The sequence below is a fragment of the Rana temporaria genome, chromosome 1 (assembly GCF_905171775.1).
Source record: "Rana temporaria chromosome 1, aRanTem1.1, whole genome shotgun sequence".
Classification (NCBI taxonomy): Eukaryota; Metazoa; Chordata; class Amphibia; order Anura; family Ranidae; genus Rana; species Rana temporaria.
The window spans coordinates 58,343,844-58,364,224 of record NC_053489.1 but is presented as its reverse complement, the minus strand read 5'-3'; the positions used below and the strand labels follow the sequence as shown (position 1 = coordinate 58,364,224).

At 45.6% G+C, this 20,381-nt stretch overlaps 1 protein-coding gene across 1 annotated transcript in view; it reads right to left on the bottom strand.

Moving 5' to 3' along the window:
* Nucleotides 1-15,406: 15,406 nt before the first annotated feature.
* SPEF2 (sperm flagellar 2) overlaps nucleotides 15,407-20,381 on the bottom strand; it is a 228,979-nt gene continuing 224,004 nt past the window's right edge. The window contains exons 36-37 of the mRNA XM_040338283.1: nucleotides 19,313-19,432; nucleotides 15,407-15,662 (exon numbers count right to left, since the gene is read on the bottom strand). Of these exons, the coding sequence (XP_040194217.1) occupies nucleotides 15,579-15,662; nucleotides 19,313-19,432 (204 nt within the window). The 3' untranslated portion in view covers nucleotides 15,407-15,578. The remainder of the gene's footprint in view (nucleotides 15,663-19,312; nucleotides 19,433-20,381) is intronic.

Here is a 20,381-nt window from a genome sequence, read left to right as displayed (position 1 = left end):
GGACCGAATATCGGGTGGCATCTCTTGTCGAAGGGACATGACCAAAAAAATCCTGCCAATTGGCACTTAATCAGCGCTCTCAGCCAATGACTGGTGTGTTCTAGCGGGGGGAACCTGTCAGAACACAATAGCTCAGCATAGGAGATTGCTGTACTAACATTGGATAGTAAGTACAGCGGCTCCTCCTGAGTGCTTGAGTTTTTTTTTTCAGCCTGCTGGGTTAAAAAAACAAAAACAAGGAGCTGCGGTGGCTCAACGCGATTGGCACTGCGCTGACAAGCCATTCACCTCTGCAGCTAGGGGTTCGGATCCCGGTCTCAGCTACATGTGAATTGAGTTTGGTGGTCTCAGCCCGGCTCCCGGTGTGTGTTATGCGAGGTAAGCCTGCGCTTAGTACGCCTCCCACAAAAACCACCACACTTACACGCACTCGAAATTGGGTTAACATGCACGCACTTTGACCACGCGGTCTCTAAAAAGAGAGGCGAAGGACTAACGGGGCTGGTTGAGCGGGCTAATCCTCTCACTCCCTTATAGGGAGTCCCTCTGCCCCGTTGGGCTTCAAAGCGGAGCAGGTAGGGCGGGCTGTGTGGGAGGACCCCCTCACACACCCACCATTGCCACCCGGGGCATGGAGAAAGGTGGCAGATTGCCTCTGGGGGAGGCCTGCCTACTCCTGCAGTCTGGCTCCTCTCTCGAGTACACGCACAAAATACACTTTAAAAGAGGAAAAAAAAAAACTACTAGGCCCAGATTCACGTAGAGCGGCGCATCTATAGACCGGCGTAGCGCATCTCATATGCGCTACACCGACATAAATCAGTGAGGCAAGAACAGTGGGCCAGATCCACAAAAACCTGACGTAACTTAAAAAATCCAATTTAAGTTACACTGCCTTAAAGTTTCTACCTAAGTGCCTGATCCACAAAGCACTTATCTAGAAATTTCAGGCTGTGTAACTAAAATTCCGCCGGCGCAAGGCGTTCCTATTCAAATGGGGCGAGTCCCATTTAAATGAGGCGCGCTCCCGCGCCGGCCGTACTGCGCATGCGCGAAGTTACGTTACGCCGAGTTTTGAGGATCGCGACGGCTTAAAGTTGCGTCGGGGAAAAAAAAAATGACAGCGGCATGCATTCCTGAGGGAGAACTCCATGCCAATTTTCAAAGAAAAAACCGGCATGGGTTCCCCCCCCAGGAGCATACCAGGCCCTTAGGTCTGGCATGGGTTGTAAGGAGACCCCCCCACGCCGAAAAATTGACGTAGGGGGTCCCCCTACAATCCATACCAGACCCGTATCCAAAGCACGCTACCCGGCCGGCCAGGAAGGGAGTGGGGACGAGCGAGCGCCCCCCCCCTCCTGAGCCGTGCCAGGCCGCGTGCCCTCAACATGGGGGGGTTGGGTGCTCTGGGGCAGGGGGGCGCACTACGGGCCCCCCCACCCCAGAGCACCCTGTCCCCATGTTGATGAGGACAGGACCTCTTCCCGACAACCCTTGCCATTGGTTGTCGGGGTCTGCGGGCGGAGGCTTATCGGAATCTGGGAGTCCCCTTTAATAAGGGGGCCCCCAGATACCGGCCCCCCACCCTAAGTGAATGGATATGGGGTACATCGTACCCCTATCCATTCACCTGGAGGCAAAAAGTAAAAGTTAATAAACACACAACACAAGGCTTTTTAAAATATTTTATTATTCTGCTCCGGACGCCCCCCCTGTCTTCGTTATTAGCTCTTTTACCAGGGGGGGCTTCTTCTTCCACTCTCCGGGGGTCTTCCGCTCTCCGGGGGTCTTCCCTACCCACGTGCACCCACCACGTGGGTACCTGCCGGAGCATGATGGGACGGTGATGCCTATATAAATGGGATGCAAGGCGCGCTTCCATCATTACAGCGACAACAGGCGACGAGGCAACATCGGAAGAACAGAAGACCAGAAGACCCTGACGCCACAGAAGACCGCGCTGGCTGCCTGTTTGAAATCGAGCTAACACACAAACATAGCAGGCAGCCAGCGCTGAAGAAGAAGGCACCGGAGAGCTGCAGAAGAACCGGGGTTCGCCGAGTCAAGAGCGGAAGAGGGGAGAAGATGGAAGAAGCCCCCCGGAGTCCGGAGAAGCCCCCCCCGGAGTCCGGAGAAGCCCCCCCGGAGAGCGGAAGACCCCCGGAGAGCGGAAGACCCCCGGAGAGTGGAAGAAGAAGCCCCCCCTGGTAAAAGAGCTAATAACGAAGACAGGGGGGGCGTCCGGAGCAGAATAATAAAATATTTTAAAAAGCCTTGTGTTGTGTGTTTATTAACTTTTACTTTTTGCCTCCAGGTGAATGGATAGGGGTACGATGTACCCCATATCCATTCACTTAGGGTGGGGGGCCGGTATCTGGGGGCCCCCTTATTAAAGGGGACTCCCAGATTCCGATAAGCCTCCGCCCGCAGACCCCGACAACCAATGGCAAGGGTTGTCGGGAAGAGGTCCTGTCCTCATCAACATGGGGACAGGGTGCTCTGAGGTGGGGGGGCCCGCAGTGCGCCCCCCTGCCCCAGAGCACCCAACCCCCCCATGTTGAGGGCACGCGGCCTGGCACGGCTCAGGAGGGGGGGGGCGCTCGCTCGTCCCCACTCCTTTCCTGGCCGGCCGGGTAGCGTGCTTTGGATACGGGTCTGGTATGGATTGTAGGGGGACCCCCTACGTCAATTTTTCGGCGTAGGGGGGGTCCCCTTACAACCCATACCAGACCTAAGGGCCTGGTATGCTCCTGGGGGGAACCCATGCCGGTTTTGTTTTTTACAAATTGCCGTGGAGTTCTCCCTCGGGAAAGCATACCAAATGCCGTCGCTGGAATGGGCTTTTACAAGGTGTAACTAGTTTACACTTTGTAGAACGAGCCCTAATTTTACACTTGCAAAATAACACTTACGGCGCAAAAAGGAAGCTAGAAAGCTTTGTGGATCGCCTTAAGTGCTAATTTGCATACTAGCAACGGCATTTCGACTCGAAATGCCCCCAGCGGCGGATGCGGTACTGCATCCTAAGATTCGGCAGTGTAATTCAATTACACATGCCGGATCTTCTGTCTAACTTTGGAAAAAGCCTTTTGAGGATCGTTTCCAAAGTTACACACAGACTGAACAGCAGTTAAGTCGGAGTATCTCTTTTGAGGATAACCCCCAGTATTCACAAAGCACTCGCTCTCAAACTTGTGCCGGCGTAACGTAAATTGGCCAGAGTAAGCCTGCCTAATTCAAAGTAGGAAGGTAGTGGGCGTGATCTATTATAATGAAGCGTGACCCCATGTAAATGAAGGGCCGAACGAAGGGCGCATGCGCACGCATACTCAGAATCACGTCGCATATACTACCTAAGATACGACGGCTCACGCCCAGCCCCATTCACGTACGACTTACGTAAACAACGTAAAATATGACGGCTGTTCCGACGTCCATACCCTAACATGACTTACCCCTGCTTTATGAGGCTTAACTTTACGCCGGACGTACGCCTTACATAAACGGCGTAGATTACTGCGACGGGCGTAAGTACATTCGTGAATCGGCGTATCTCGCTCATTTACATATTCAATGCGTAAAACAATGGAAGCGCCCCTTGCGGCCAGCGTAAATATGCGCCCAAGATACGTTGGCGTAGGAGACTTACGTCGGTCAGATGGAGCCAAAATTCAGGCGTATCTAGCTTTAAGAATCAGGCGTATAGATACAATGGCGCATCAGTGCACTTACGCGGCGCATAGAAAGATACGTCGGCGTAAGTGCTTTCTAAATCCGGGCCCTAGTGTGTACCAGGCTTTAAACAATGAGTCATATGGCAAATAAATACTAATAAATCATGTGAGAAATGTAACGCTGTCATTTTGTGCTCCAGACAGTTCTGATCTTGGAATACAGAACAAATATTTTTTTTATGTTGTGGAGATGAAGAGGGGTGTATGCAGCATGTAAACAACAAACAGCTGAGCGGATGACACCATTCCTTGCTATTGCGGTCCCAGAAAAAAAGTTATAAATTGATTTGCATTTTAATGAGAGAAATACATTTGATCCCTTATCAATCAGCAAGATTTCTGTCTCCCGGGTGTCTTGTCTACAGGTAACGAGCTGAGATTATGACTACTCTCTTAACCTCCTTAGCGGTATCCCCGAGCGTGACTCAAGGTGGTTTTTCCATGCTAGGATCGGTATCCCCGAGTCACGCTCGGGGTAGATGTGCAGAGCGTGCAGCGGCGCGGCTTACCTGCTCGCTGAATCCACAGACAAAGTTACTTACCTTGTCCCTGGACCCTGAGATGCATCCCTGCTGTGTGAGCGAGCGGGTCCTCGCTCGATTCACACAGTGCCCATGTGCCGCCGATCTCCGTTCCCTGGGCCGTTGCGGCGCACGGGGCGGAGAACAGCGCCAAATTCAAAAAAGTGAACAAACACATTACATACAGTATACTGTAATCTTATAGATTACAGTACTGTATGTAAAAAATACACACCCCCCTTGTCCCTAGTGGTCTGCCCAGTGCCCTACATGTTCTTTTATATAATAAAAACTGTTCTTTCAGCCTGCAAACTGTAGATTGTCCATAGCAACCAAAAGCGGCCCTTTATGTCAAAAATGGTTTTAGAGCAGCTAGAAAACAGCGATAATAAATTATAATCACTTGCATAATTGAGCGATAGCGATTTGTGGGGAAATTCTTCATAAAAAAATAAAAGTAATGACAGCGACAATTCTGCAACTGAGCAAATTTCAGTGATTTTGAGTTGATTACATTATTGAATAATTTTTTTTATAATTATATTATTATTTGTTATAATTATTTATAATTATTTATTATATTATAATTTATAATTTGGTTTTTAAAAAAAGTTCATACCCGGCATGCCTACTAGACTCTTGTTTGGTCAGATTTAAGTGAGTTATTCCTAAGAATTGCAGGCCTACAGTATAAAACGCCAAATTTCCTTGCAAAATAATTGTACCACTTTTGGTACCTAATTTCAGACAGAATCATACCGCCAGGGAGGTTAAAGGGAGTGCTCCTAATCTCACCTTGTTACCTGTATAATAGACTCCTGTCCACAGAAGCAATCAATCAATCAGATTCCAATCTCTCCACCATGGGCAAGACCAAAGAGCTGTCCAAGGATGTCAGGGACAAGATTGTAGACCTACACAAGGCTGGAATGGGCTACAAGACCATCGCCAAGCAGCTTGGTGAGAGGGTGACAACAGTTGGTGCGATTATTCGCAGATGAAAGAAACAAAATAACCGTCAATCTCCCTCGGTCTGGGGCTCCATGCAAGAAATCACCTCATGGAGTTTCAATGATCATGAGAACGGTGATCAGCCCAGAACTATACAGGAGAATCTTAAAAATTATCTCAAGTCACCAAGAAAACAATTGGTAACACACTACGCCAGGGGTGCCCAACCAGTGGCCCGGGGGCCACATGTGCCCCGCGGAGCCCTCTGATGTGGCCCGCGACCTCCTGCACTGGGATGGTGGTTTGGCAAGCCCAGATCGCAGGTTGCTAACCCACTATCTCAGAGCATCAGCGTTGTGAATGAAGCCAGCGGTAGAGAAAGCAAGCAGCTGCAGAGCAGAGCCACATAAGCCGATGTTTCCTGTATAGTGCCGGCTCCTGTCAAAATCAATACCAAATGCACTCAGCCTGGGACAGCAACAGCTGGGGGAAAACTGAATGGAAGATTGTTATTAAAAGGTAAGTTTATTACTGAAATCAGTGCAGTTAGCCATAGACTTCTGTTATTACCTGTGGGTTTGGTGCGCTTTCAGAAATTGCACCACACCTGCAGGATATAATAGAAGTCTATGGCAAAGTGTAGCTAACCTGCAGGAAAGCCACAGGTGCATGTGGTGCATCAGTGTGAAAGCAGCCTTAGGACCCAATCGGATCCTCCATTCACATTGACCTCTATGTCCATTTACCCCCACTAGCCTCCAATCCGCAAAAAAAAAAAACACAGAAGGGGATCCGTCCCCTTCCGTCTGGGTGGATTGAATTGGAGGGCCCATAGGATAGCATGGGCTGTGTCTGTATCCGTTCAGCATATGCAGCGTGGATACAGACCTATCATCCACCCATTCCACTCGTTTTGTCCTGCGACCGGATATCAAGTCGCTTCAGTAGACCTCGCTCTTCAAAAGGCTGGGCACCCCTGCACTACACTGTGAAGGACTGAAATCCTGCAGTGCCCGCAAGGTCCCCCTGCTCAAGAAAGCACATGTAGAGGCCGTCTGAAGTTTGCTAATGAACATCTGAATGTTTCAGAGGAGAACTGGGTGAAATCGAGCTCTTTGGCATCAACTCAACTTGCCATGTTTGGAGGAGGATAGAAAGGCATTAGTTAAGCTAGTTTGATAAGTGACATTGTTTTCTGGTTGGAAAGAACTGGACATGTCTCCAATAACCTGAGGAACACTGTAGAGAAGGTTAAGATTTTTTTCTGAGATAATACTGAAGTGATTAATTAACATGTAGACATGCACATCAATACCGCAAAAAAATTAACCTACTTAAAAATGGTGTGAGTCAGTATGCAATATAACCTCATATACCTCTTCTATACACATTTATGGAGCCTTCTCTATCACACAGTGGTGGTGCGTCCTTTAAGGGTGCATGCGCGCCGCCCCGTCTCTCCAGCTACCCCTTCTTTGTATCATGGATAGGTTCATGCATAGCGTGAATCTATTCATGGTCGCCGCTGCCACCCCCTATTCAGGCATCCAGCCCCTTTTCAAAGCAAAGCATTGTGCTCGCAGTCCACCCAGGTGTATTAGAAAAGCAAATGAATATTACCTTTTCTAACACTGAACCGCCTCTCAGCCAATCAGGAGGCACGGGACTAATACGTGTCACCTGATTGGCTTAAGGCACAAGCAATCCCATTGGCCGCCTAGCAGAAGGCAAGAAGAGACACACGGAGGTCACAGGAGCCGCCGCCTGACCCACGCTACCCGTCTTACACTTCGCCGCTGTCACCACGATGGAGTAAGTGCCAGCCAGACAGCGAGCAGGTGGGTGGGCAGATGTCACCGTGGCTGCTTATGATGGGGCACAGTTGGCTACATATGATGGGCACAGTTGGCTATATATGATGGGCACAGTTGGCTATATATGATGGGCACAGTGGCTGCTTATGATGGGCACAATTGGCTGCATATGATGGGCAAAGTTGGCTGAATATGATGGGCAAAGTTGGCTAAATATGATGGGCAAAGTTGGCTGAATATGATGGGCAAAGTTGGCTAAATATGATGGGCACAATTGGCTGAATATGCTGGGCACAGTTGGCTGAATATGCTGGGCACAGTTGGCTGTATATGATGGGCACAGTGGCTGTATATGGTAGACACAGTTGGCTGCATATGATGGGCACAGTGGCTGCATATGATGGGCACAGTTGGCTGAACCTGATGGGCACAATGGCTGCATATGATGGGCACAGTGGCTGCATATGATGGCACAGTGAGGCTGCATTTGATGTTTTTGTTTCAGTATCTTTTAGAATTTTTCAGTTTGTTTGCGCCCCCCCCCCCCAAAAAAAAAAATTTGAGAACCAGCCACCACTTCTATCACATATACTTAATAATGCTCATCAATAAATGGGAACTACAAAAAGAACATGCAAAACAATTTGCCAGCAGCCATGCAAAATTGAAATATCAGCGTTGGGTGAGTTTTTCTGCGAGTATACCATTTGTTGGTACGTATTAACACAAGTATTCAGTCACCTTCAAGCCGTCATTGGGAACATTGTAGGGTACCAGATATGTACATAGAAATACTAACTCTGCTCAGCAGCATATAAACAAAGCTCAGACTATATTTTAAGCACAATTTGAGCATTACTATTTTTTGACACTACATGACATGAAAGACGCCGATGATATCTCATCAACAAGAGCTTTGCTAGTAAGTTGACATCACAGAGAAGGATGTTGTGGTTTAGCTGCGGCTCTTTGGGGTACAGGCATGCGATAGCTGCCCCTGATACTGAGCTGGGTTTGTGATGTTCCCCATGCGTGGTTAGAACACAGTGTCTGGAGAACAAATGTCTACTATAACATAAAAGTACAACTTGTGACTTATGTCTCTGCTACAAAGAGAAAAATACCCACTTCTGGTCAATAATCCCCGCTCTGATACGGAGTAGCTGTTACCTGTTCAGCATCACTACTTTATTGTTGTCACGTCTGCATTCAACAAAAAGATACATAGGAAGCAATTACTGAAAAAACTGGAGCAAAAAAAAAAAAGTATTTTGCCTAAAGCAGCCAGATTTCAGATGTCAATATTTTAACAGAGGCTAGAAATAGAAAAGCCTACATATGACTGGTTGGTGTTGGGAACACAAATTTATTTAATAAAAAAAAAAAAAAAAAAATTCTAATGCTTACTAGCTAGTCAGAAAAAAAAAACGTCACTGTTAAATAGATCTGGATTAAAGTGTAGGTTTTGGTTGTGTATGTTTGCACATATATGCGGAGGCCACACTGACCCAACAAGACCCTTCTGTATAATGTGGTCTCTAATATCACAGAATTCCCATCTTGAGACATATATAGCAACTAAAAAAACTGAGGGCAGGTATGCCCGGAGGTAGCTGATTGCCCATTAGAGGCTAAGTCCACCATTCTGACCATGTGTCATGTTACAACCTTATTTAGAGGTTAACATGAAACACGGTCACAGTCCGCGAGTTCACACCTCTAAATCGCACCCTTCCTTCCTGAATCCAGGGCATCTTCTCCCTGAAGGGATCCTAATATTTTTTTAATTCAATGCAGCTCTGTCCACACAGCCGTGTCATCCATTCACAGATATTAGTGAATAGAGAGACTACAAGTCCAATCTTGCATAATTAAACAGTGGTCAGGGTCAGGTTTAACTCAATGTGCACTTTAGAGCAGCCAAAGGAGGAATTTATGAGGGGTTGATTTACTATAAGGGCTAATTTACATTTGCTTTGGCTTCATCACACATTAAGGGTTAGTTTACACTTACTTCAAAACATGGCTTTGAACAGGCGCTCTCTGAATGCCAGTCAAAGCTCCTGTCACTAAATAAAATGGTTAGCTTACAGTCCTGTTTACACCTTGCTTTTGCTTTTCTTTTGCTTTGCTTCAAAAATTATACCCCATGTAGCTTTAGTGGTGCGTCTTCAAAGCCTCAATAGATAAATAGGAGGCGGTTTTCTGGCGCGTTTTAGAGGCTATTTTAAGCACTTAAGGCTCATACACACGGTCACACATCCAACAAACTTTCCCTTGGATTTTTGTCTTAATTGATTTGTCCGGTCACACCCATAGCATACACACGGTCAGACTTTTCTGAAAACTTTTCTAAAAATTACCCAACATCACGTGGTTTTTCTGCTCTTTTCTGCTCTTTACTGCCACCCTTTGGTTAACTTCTGCTATTGTTGGTTGATTTTAACATTGGTTCTGAGAATGCGTATTTGCACTTTGTACAAAAGTTGGTTGGCTTGCTGTACACACAGTCAGACAAGGCACCATCGGACTTTTGTTGCCGAAAAGTTGGTCCGTTTGCAGACCCAACTTTTTGTCGGATGAAACCGGAAAAAGTTGGTCCGATGGAGCGTACACACAGTCACACAAATTAGAAAAGTTGACGATTTTGAAGTTGGTTGGCAAAAAGTGTGACCGTGTGTATGGGGCTTAAGACCACTTTCACACTGAGGCGCTTTTCAGGCACTTTCACACTAAAAACAGCGCCTACAAAGCTCACGAAAACCTATTTCCATTAAAATCAATGGGGCCCTAACAGTTTAGTGAGATTGCCAGGGAAGAACATCCCTCCCTCCCGCCCGTAATATGTGGTTAGGTTTGTGTGTTTATGTGTGGCAGTTTGGGGTCCGTGGCGGTGGTATCATTTGGTTCATTTGAGTGAGCGGTGGGGAAGCATCTCAGGTATGGTATCCTCGAGTGGGAACGATTCACTGGGTAGGGAACTGAGAGCGTTAAGGACCCTGGGTGGCTGAGGTCAGCTGGGTTTTAGGCCCCGAGTCTATAACTAGCGACTGAAGTGGCAACTCAGCTAGCTGGTGCCTCTGACACAAGAAAAGGGTATGGTTAGATCGGTACCGTCAAGGACCTCAAAAGCATTAGGTCTGTTTCTGGTTATTTAAAATTTTATTTTTGTTATTGTTTAATATTTGGTTGTTAATAAAAGGCTGGGCTTTGCCATTTTACCCCAAAATCAAGTGTGGTGTGGTCTCTTATTAAAGGTAAAGGGGGGGTGTGTGGTAGCTCACAAGTAAGTGGTAAGGTGTAAGTGGTATGGTTAGCTCTTATCTACCCTAGTCAAGTTCTCTAATGAAAGGTTTAAGTTCACACAGCAAGGGAAATGTTTGATGTAGCCTAAAAAAACTCATTTATCTATTTGTCACAGAATAGAAAGTGATAATGAAAACAAAACTACGGTGTCGCTAGGACAGTAGATTAAAGACATTTTGCAATGGGGACACCTACTCCAGTGTCGCCCCAAACAGAACACATAGGGCCAGATCCACATAGATCGGCACCGGCGCAGCGTATCTAAGATTTGTTTCAAATCCACAACGAATTTGCGCCGTAAGTTATGGCGGCGTAGTGTATCTCTGGCGGCGGAATTCAAATCGGCGATTAGGGGGCGTGATTCATTTAAATGAAGCGCGTCCCCACGTCGATTGAACTGCGCATGCTCCGTTTCTAAATTTCCCGCCGTGCATTTCGCGAAATGACGTCGCAGGGACGTAATTTTTTAAACTTAGACGTGACTTACGTCCATCCCGATTCACGGATGACTTACGCAAAAAAAAGAAAACATTTAAATTTCGACGCGGGAACGACAGCCATACTTAACATGGCAAATCTAACTATACCCTGCAATAAAGCAGCTTTAACTATACGCCAGAAAAAGCCGACTAGAGACGACGTAAGAGAATGCGACGGCCGCGCGTACGTTCGTGGATCGTCGGAAATAGCTAATTTGCATACCCGACGTGGAAAATGATGCAAACTCCACCCAGCGGACGCCGAAGTATTGCATCTACGATCCGAAGGCGTACGAAGCCGTACGCCTGTCGGATCAAACCCAGATGCCGTCGTATCTTGGTTTGAGGATTCAAACTAAAGATACGACGCGGGAAATTTGAAAGTACGCCGGCGTATCAGTAGATACGCCGGCGTACTCTCACTGTGGATCTGGCCCATAGAGCACAAAAAACTTACATGGGTTTTAACTACTCACTGCTCTATCCAAAACAAGGGAGTTGATTTACTAAGCCCTTGTTCACAATGCCATGGCTTCAAAGTTGCACAACTTTGAATCCGACATCCCTGCACAACTTCATCGAGGCTTGCATGCGACTTCTTTAACAGAAGTCAATGCAAGTCATGTTACAATCACACCAAATGAGTGCAGGAACTTTTTTCTAAGTCGGAACGACTTGAGTCACACCGTTTACAACAGTTCCATTGCTTTTAATGGGACGTGACATGTTGTTCGACTTTGAACTCTCAAAAATGGCAGTAGACAGGGGTGTCCCTTGTCACTGCTACTGTTTGTCCTTGCGCTGGAACCCCTGTTAAGGGGGATAATGCTGAATGTGGACATTAGGGGGATAAAAGTAAGGGAGGAAGATCATAAACTCATGGCTTAAGCGGATGACATTTTATTTTATATAACTAACCCTAGAATAACCCTACCTAATTTAAGAAAATCCCTTAAAGTGTTCGGAAAATATGTCTAATTTTAAAATAAACCCGGCCAAATCTGAAATATTGAGTATTAATATATTCAAAGCAGAAAGGAACACATACCAAGAAGATTTCCCATTTAGCTGGGGAAAAAAAGAACTGAAGTACCTTGGAGTTAAGATAACAACTACTACTGGGACATTATATAAAGCTAATTGAATCCCCTTGTTAAATTACTTTAAGGCAGAACTTAATAGAATAGCACCGGGGCAACTATCTTGGAGTGGTAGACTAAATATTTTCAAAATGGTAATCTTACTCAAAATAGAATACAAAATGCAAATGCTCCAAAATTCCATTACCACGGGCATATTTTAAAAAGCTACAGTCAACTAAAATGTATTTGGCGAGGGAAAAAAACACTTATCAAACTGACGCTACTGACAAAGGAAAAGGCACAAGGGGGATTGGGGGCACCTGATATGAGAAATTATTATTACGCGATAATCTTATCACGAATTATAGAATGGGCTAAAAATAATACAGAAAAGAGGTGGGTAAATATGGAATTTACAACGAGTAAAACATCACTGGGGAAGGTAATATAAATTCCTGTACAATATCGAGAGCTTAGCACAGACACACATAGCATCACTAGGAATGCATTAAAAATATGGGACAAGATACGCAAAAAGGAAAACTGGGATTTTAATTCACCTTTAATACCATTAACCGATACAAAATATTTCACACCGGGATTGGAAAAAATGTTTGGAAAGTGGATCATACAAGAAAATGTACAACTGAAAGATGTAATGGAGCAAAATAAACTGTTTACGTATCAGGAACTAAAAAATAAAAGGGAATTGATGTCAAATGATGACTGGCGGTACGCCCAGCTAAAACATTTTAGGAGAGCGCAAAATCTGGTGCCGCTGTGCATAGTATCCAATCCGCTTCAAGCTTGTTCATTTAAGCTTAACACAAAAAAAAAAAAAAAAAACTGGAAGATGATTGGTTTATATGAAGAGTTGCACCAGATTTTGCACGCTACAATTTAATTCCCTGGTGAGTGGTGATTTTCTCAAGTTTGCATACGCCTAGTTGGTCATGCTTTATATATAAGATACTGGCTTTATATATAACATACTGTTTGGTTAAAGCTACAAATTCAGACACATATTTTGCAAATTTTTTATTGAAGAAAGCAAAAAGAATCAGGTCTAAACTGAGGATTACATCCGAATCTAGAGTCTTCACCATCCCACTACCAGGACCAATCATGGCCCCAGTGCAGAGCACAGCTGCACATTTCTGTCCCAGGACTGCTGCCAACAGTCAAATATTGGCATCCTCTAACACAGAATAGGAGATTTGGCTTAGGCAAGGAGCTGATCCAACAACCCCAAAGCGGTATTAAACCCAAAACCAAAAATGTATTATGTTGCAGCTTGCCAATTATTAGATGTGGTGGCTGCATTTGTTTTCTTTTGTTTGGCTTTTTCCCCCTTTGTTTTCACCTGGTGATCTGGCCAATAACGCACCTCCTGTATAATTGAGACACTCTGGATGAATGAGAACAGGAGGCACAGCAGACAACAGCATTGTCAGTCGGGGGGAGGTTTGTGTTAAACGTATTAGCAAATTTAAATACACTAAACAAACTGAAGCCAAACTCCAGCTCATGCTGTAAAATCAGGTACAGGTTTTGACTTTTGGTATAAGGGTTTTATATTAATAAATAAAAGCGGATCATTTTAATTAGGGATGCACCGATTATCGGTGGCCGATACATATCGGCCGAAAATAGCATTTCTGGCTCCCTGCCGAAATAAAGTTAAAATGCCGATATAAAGCTGGGTGATACCATTTTTTTTTACTAGAGGGGGGAGGCAATGTTCACAATGAATGCAGACCCACACGCTGGCCGCCAGACCTGCACATAGCACGAGCAGCGGCAGTGGCACTGTACAAAGTGTGTGCTGACTGCTGATCGCGCTCCACCTTGTCCTCCTAGCTCCTATCTGTTGTTTGGACTCCCCCCTATGGGGGAGTCTCTTGGTTTAGTCCGGCGGCGTGAGCCGCGTGACGTCACGGCCGGAGGCGGGGAGGACTCGGAGCGCGCAGGGAGCTGTGTCGTCGGAGTATCAGGCTGAGAGACTGAGGCAATCACACTGCCTGCCTAGGAGGAACCTAGCAGTGTCCACCACTAAAGTAAGCACTCTAAGTTCTGTACAAAACCTGTTAGGACTAACTACTGTGTTCAATCTGTTAAATCGCTAGTTCCTGGTGTGGGGGGGGGGGGCAAGTGGTTAACTGAGGTGACCAGGTAAAAAAAAAAAAAAATGTATCTGCCATTTTTTCACAGTAGCACAGTGAGGCTGCAATTGATATTTGTTTTGGTAGTCAGATAAGGCAAGCATTGCTCAATAACACACAAACGTTTTCTTTTAAAAAAATGTTTGTGTGTTATTGAGCCATGCTTGCCTTATCTGACTACCAAAAAAAAACATTAATTGCCGCCTCACTGTGCCATCACATACAGACACTGTGCCCATCAAACGCAGCCACTTCGCCATCACATGCAGCCACTTCGCCATCACATGCAGCCACTGTGCCAACACATGCAGCCACTGTGCTAACACACGTCGCCACTGTGCCCATCAAACGCAGTCACTGTGCCATCACATGCAGCCACTGTGCCATCACATGCAGCCACTGTGCCATCACATGCAGCCACTGTGCCAACACACGTCGCCACTGTGCCATCAAACGCAGCCACTGTGCCATCACATGCAGCCACTGTGCCATCACATGCAGCCACTGTGCCATCACATGCAGCCACTGTGCCATCACATGCAGCCACTGTGCCAACACATGCAGCCACTGTGCCAACACACGTCGCCACTTTGCCCATCAAACGCAGCCACTGTGCCAACACACGTCGCCACTGTGCCCATCAAACGCAGCCACTGTGCCATCAAACGCAGCCACTGTGCCATCAAACGCAGCCACTGTGCCATCACATGCAGCCACTGTGCCAACACACGTAGCCACTGTGCCCATCAAACGCAGCCACTGTGCCCATCATGTAATACATACAATTGTTGAAAAAAATATTGAAATAGGGGGAAAACAAAGAAAAGTCATTTTCGGTTTCGGTTTCGGTTTCGGTTTGAATTTTTTTTTTATTTCGGTTTTGTTTCGGTTCTGAAATTTCCATTTCGGTGCATCCCTAATTTTAATAACCCCTGTCAGCATTAAGTGGTTTGTCTCGTCCATGTTAATGGATTCTGTTGGACAGTTTGCACTTTTGAAAAACAACACACTTGCTGGCTGGATCACAAGATGAAAATTGAAGACAGAAAGTCTAAAAAATGTAACGAATGCGGCCATAACATCTGAAGCCTCGTACACACGACCGAGTTTCTCGGCAAAAACCAGCAAGAAACTTGCTGGGATTTTTTTTTGCAGAGGAAACCGGACATGTGTACATTTTTCGACGAGGATCCCGTCGAGCCAAAAAGAGAGCATGCCTTCTTTTTCCTCGACGGGAATGAAGAAACTTGCCTTGTCGAGTTCCTCGACAGCCTAACAAGGAACTCGACGAGGAAAACGATGTGTTTCGCCCGTCGAGTTCCTCGGTCGTGTGTACGAAGCCTAAGAATTTGTAAGCTGCAATATGATAAATGTTTGATTTTGTATTTAATACAAAATCAAAACTTTAAAAAAAAATCTAAAATAAATTTTCAAATAGAAATACAAGTAAACATAATCTCCAGCACCAAAACATATTGTTGCTGGCAGAATCCTTGCAGAATGAGTTTATATGGCATATGCATTGTGTATTATACTCCAGTGATGCTGGATGTTAGGGTGTCTCCTTCACTCGAGGGTGTCACTTTGGATTTCTGTAGTGTGCTCTGGATGTCCTGTAACACAATAAATACAAACTTTTAGATACTGGTTTCTATAAAAGGAAACACAAGATAAGCGCAAAACGAAAAAAAATAAAAAAATGCCGCAGGAACAATGTGGGGGCATCCAGAGTAAGGTGACCAGATTTTTAAAATGAAATCCGGGGACATTTTTTTTTTTTTACTTGTAATGACGACAGTAGTAGCCAGGGGCCCGAAGAGTAAAGCCGCGTACACACGACCATTTTTCATGTCATGGGAAAAAACTACGTTTTTCTCGACGAGATACTTGTCAAGCCTGCTTTGCATACACACGATCGTGGAAAAAAAATGCTCGAGCAACGACGGCACTATAAAGGGGAAGTTCCATTCGGATGGCACCACCCTTTGGGCTGCTTTTGCTGATTTTGTGTTACCGTGTGTTAGTAACAGTTTGGTGAGAGACGATTCGCGCTTTTCAGTCTTCGTGCTTTTCAATCTGTTACAGCGTGACGAATGTGCCATCTCCATTACAAATGCTAGTTTTACCAGAATGAGCGCTCCCATATCATAACTTGCTTCTGAGAATACGCATTTTTTCCCCTTCGTTAAAGCCTACACATGACCGTTTTTCCTGATGTGAAAAATGACGAGAAAAATTAGAGCATGTTCTAAATTTGGCCATTTTTTACCCCCCTAAGCTAGTAGGAGCGGGGGTGCGTAATTTGATATTTTTTTTAAAATTCTGCACTGACTGTCTTTGAAATTGCCCCAGCCCCTGTTCAAATCCAATCCAGGGACAAAACCGGGGACAGACTTGGTCCGGGGACAGTGTCCTCAATCCAGGGGAGAAAAAGAAATGTGTAAACCTGCGCTAGGATATCTGAGGTATAAGGCTGCTGCCTCCCTGAAAGCTGTCCCCTAAGGGGCAGAAGTGGGTAATAGATAAAGTGATAGGGATAGTGGCGCTGCCTGTGTAGGCACTATAAAAGGAGCTAGATTAGGGGTATTGACATATCCCCCAGATAGAACGCTGGGTATGCAGCCCTCCTGTAGGGGGCTACGGCACACAGAGGGGCCCAGAGAGCAGAAGAATCGGTGGAGAACCATGCCCTCCAAGTCCCTCACCCAGGTTTCTCCCACTCTCCCTCCCGCCGGCTTTTAGCTGCTGGGTGAGAGACCTGGAGGGAAAATGAACCTGGCCTGCCGCCGCTGAGCTCCTTCCCCTCCCCCGCTCGCACTCACAGCTGGGATAAGGAGACCGGAGGCTAGAACAGAGAAGAGACATCCAGGAGGAGGTGCACTGTGTTGTGCTTTCCTTCCTGTCAGAAGAATGTTCCACATACAGCACATGAGACCGGATCGTTCGTAATGTATATCGCATTGCAGGCCGGGGAGATTTGGCGGAAGAAGATTTGTGCTAGGATAAAAGTTTGATGTGTGCTAGGCTGGGGAATTTTTGGAGTGAGGGAGATTTGTACTAGGAGGGGGAATTGGGTGGCATTTGTGTCCATTAATAATGATTTTAATGTTGTTGTTTTTTTTGTGTGTAAAATATTGCATAAAATGTGTGTGTGGGTGGGGGGGGCCGTCAGGTAGGCTGTAAGGGGCCCCATGATTCCTAACAGCGGCCATGCCTGCGTATACCAATGTACGGCTACACAGTGCATTCAGTTCTGTCTCAAAGCCCAGTCCTGTCTGGCAGGGCAGCAGATCAGAATTTTATTCTGCTGCAGTCTGGTAGGACTAAGGCCTCGTACACACGATAGGATAGCCAGAGGACAGCGGTCTGAAGGACCGTTCTCATCAGTCCAAACCCATCGTGTGTAGGCCCCATAGGTTATTTAACCTTCGGTCAAAAAAATGAGAACTTGTTTTAAAATTTAACCGATGGACACCTAACCGATAGGTCAAAACCGATCGTTAGTATGCAAAAGCATCGGTTAAAAACCCACGCATGCTCAGAATCAAGTCGACGCATGCTTGGAAGCATTGAACTTAGTTTTTTCCAGCACGTCGTGTTTTACGTCACCGCGTTCTGACACGATCATTTTTTAACTGTAGGCGCGACGGATCATCAGTCAGCTTCATCTGTTAACCGATTACAATGGTCCTTCTGACCGTTCTCATTGGATGGACTGATCATGTGTACGAGGCTTTACAGGTCTTGTCCCTCTACCAGCCTGTGATTGCACCATGAAGGAGAAGCAGCACGTTGATGAGGTCATCCCGCTGTCACTCTCTGAATTCAGAGCTGAATTAAATTGTGTCTTTAATACCTGCTTGGAGTTCAGCTTTAAAGTCTGCTTTTTCACTTGTACCTATAGGTAAGCCTATAATAAGGGTTACCTGTCGGTACTTACACCGTTTAGGAGATATTCACATTTGTAGATGACGGTATTGTTACTGGCGCATGCACACTGCGTGGATGGCACACTCAAGTGTACTGTTCATTCAGAGCGCTGTGCCGCAATCGGGACTCCTGTGTGCATGCATGGAAGTGATGTCATTGTGACCCGGCCATTTAAACAGGTGAAGATGGAAACCCTGCCAGTGGTGACAGTGTGCCGCTGGCGGGATCCACTTTACAGATAAGTCTGTTATAATGTGCTAGGATGCAGTGCATATTAGCACATTATGACATTAAAAGAGGCTTAGAGTGATTGTAATGTCTTTTTTATACTTACCTCCTCTGTGCAGTTGGTTTTGCACAGAGCAGCCCAGATCCTCCCCTTCTCAGGTCCCTCTTCGCTGCTCCTGGCTCCTCCCTCCTGTTGAGTACCCCTACAGCAAGCAGCGTGCTATGGGGGCACCCAAGCCGAGCTGCAGCTCCGTGTGTCCATTCAGATATGGAGCTGCTGTGCGGCCTCAGCCCTCTCTCCCCTGGTTGGCTAGCTGACTTTGATTGACAGCCGCGGGAGCCAATGACGCCATTACTGTGTATCAGCCAATCAGGAGGGAGAGTCCCAGATGGCTGAGGGATTAGTAGACATTGCTGGAAAGAGATGTGGCTCAGGTAAGTATTAGGGGGGTGTTGGCGGGGGGACTGCCACACACAGAAGGCTTTTTATCTTAATACATTGAATGCATTAAGATAAAAAACCTTCTGCCTTTACAACTCCTTTAAAGTGGTTGTAAACCTCAGACATTAAATATGAACAAAGCATATCTCTATAGTGTGTACTTGTCGCAAATTAAGGGCACTAAGTGCAATTTTTGTCTGCTGCTTTCTTCCGCTGCTATCAGAATGGGTCACTTCTGACAAGTTTTCCTGACACCGAGAGAAAAATGGTGACAAGGGAGGGAATTCCAGCTGATTGACTTGCCTCAGCATTGTTCCTGTGTTCTGTGTGAAGGGGGTGTGTCCCTTCCTTCCAATTAGCTCTCAATGAGCTCTGCAGAGTGCAACTTCTGCTCCCCACCCCATTTTTCCTGAACTCTCAGACAAGCTTTATAATTCAGCACTCTGAATGGCTGTATAGAAGGGAAAACAGTAGATAAACAGGTACAACGTATATAGGAGGACATGTATCATTCCTGTGTATCATCTGAGGTCAGTCACTTCACTGGGTATATTTAAGAGTTTACAGACACTTTTACTACCGCCTTAAAGGAATTTGATCACATACAATTGTTTAACTGTTAATGGAAGTAAAGCAAAACCCTTATCTTGAAAATGTACTTACAGGAAGCTTATAGTTTTGACAGCTTTCAACAAGATCACAAAAAGCAGGGTGTTTCAGGAGAGAGGTGACAGGCACTGCGCCACCGTCTGCGTTTATTTCACTGAATATGCGCTGGATACTCTGTAGAGAAAAGGAAATACATTATTGATACTGAGACCAGTGACATACACAGATATACTGATTGGAAGGGCTTGTCTTCTTTGGCAACGTTCTCTCTCTTAGTAAATGTTTAACGAGTAATCAGCACACTCTTGTTTTCTATAGATTGTGCAATTACCTGCCCTTTTTTAGAGTTTTATTTTTCCAGCTCTTGGAGTATTTTTATATTTTTTTCAATATAAAGTCCTAATCTTACCGGTTGATCACCATATATTGTTATTTTCTACTCTTGAGTGTTCTAATCTAATTTATTTTTATTTTTTTACGTCCATCACTAGAGTGTCCTAGGTGCCTAGTTTCCCTTGCAGGAAACCAGTCCCTCTCTTGCAGTTCTACTTATTATGTCAGAGCTTCCTGATGAAGGAGGGGACTCTACCTGCATATTGGCTTATTTTTGCTTCACATATCAGTAGTCTGCAGCTCATAGTTGCTTGTGGACACTGACAGCAGTGTTTGATACCTGCTAGTTGTATGGTGCAGGCTTCTGAAAGCAAATGTCTGTGCTACTTATGTCAGCACTGTCCCAGCGGCGGCATGCTTCTAAGGATTACTTGCCCACAGGGCCGCTATCAAGGGGGGTACAGGCAGTACACCTGTAAGGGGCCCGGAGGTCCCCAGGGGCCCAGATGGCAGCCCCCCTTGTTTTTAATTTATTTTTTATAAAAATATATATATATTTTTTATATATTTTTATTGTCCCTTTTAATTAAAGGGACATTTTTTTTTTTTTTTAGGGGTCCGGGGGTCCCCAGGGGCCCGGAGATCCCCAGGGCCCTGGATGACAACCCCCCCCCCCTTTTTTATAAAAAAAAATTTTTTTTTTATTTCTTTTATTTTTTTATATATACTATTATTATTATTATTATTAAAGGGCCCAGAGGGCGCCGGTTGGCAACCCCCCTTTTTTATA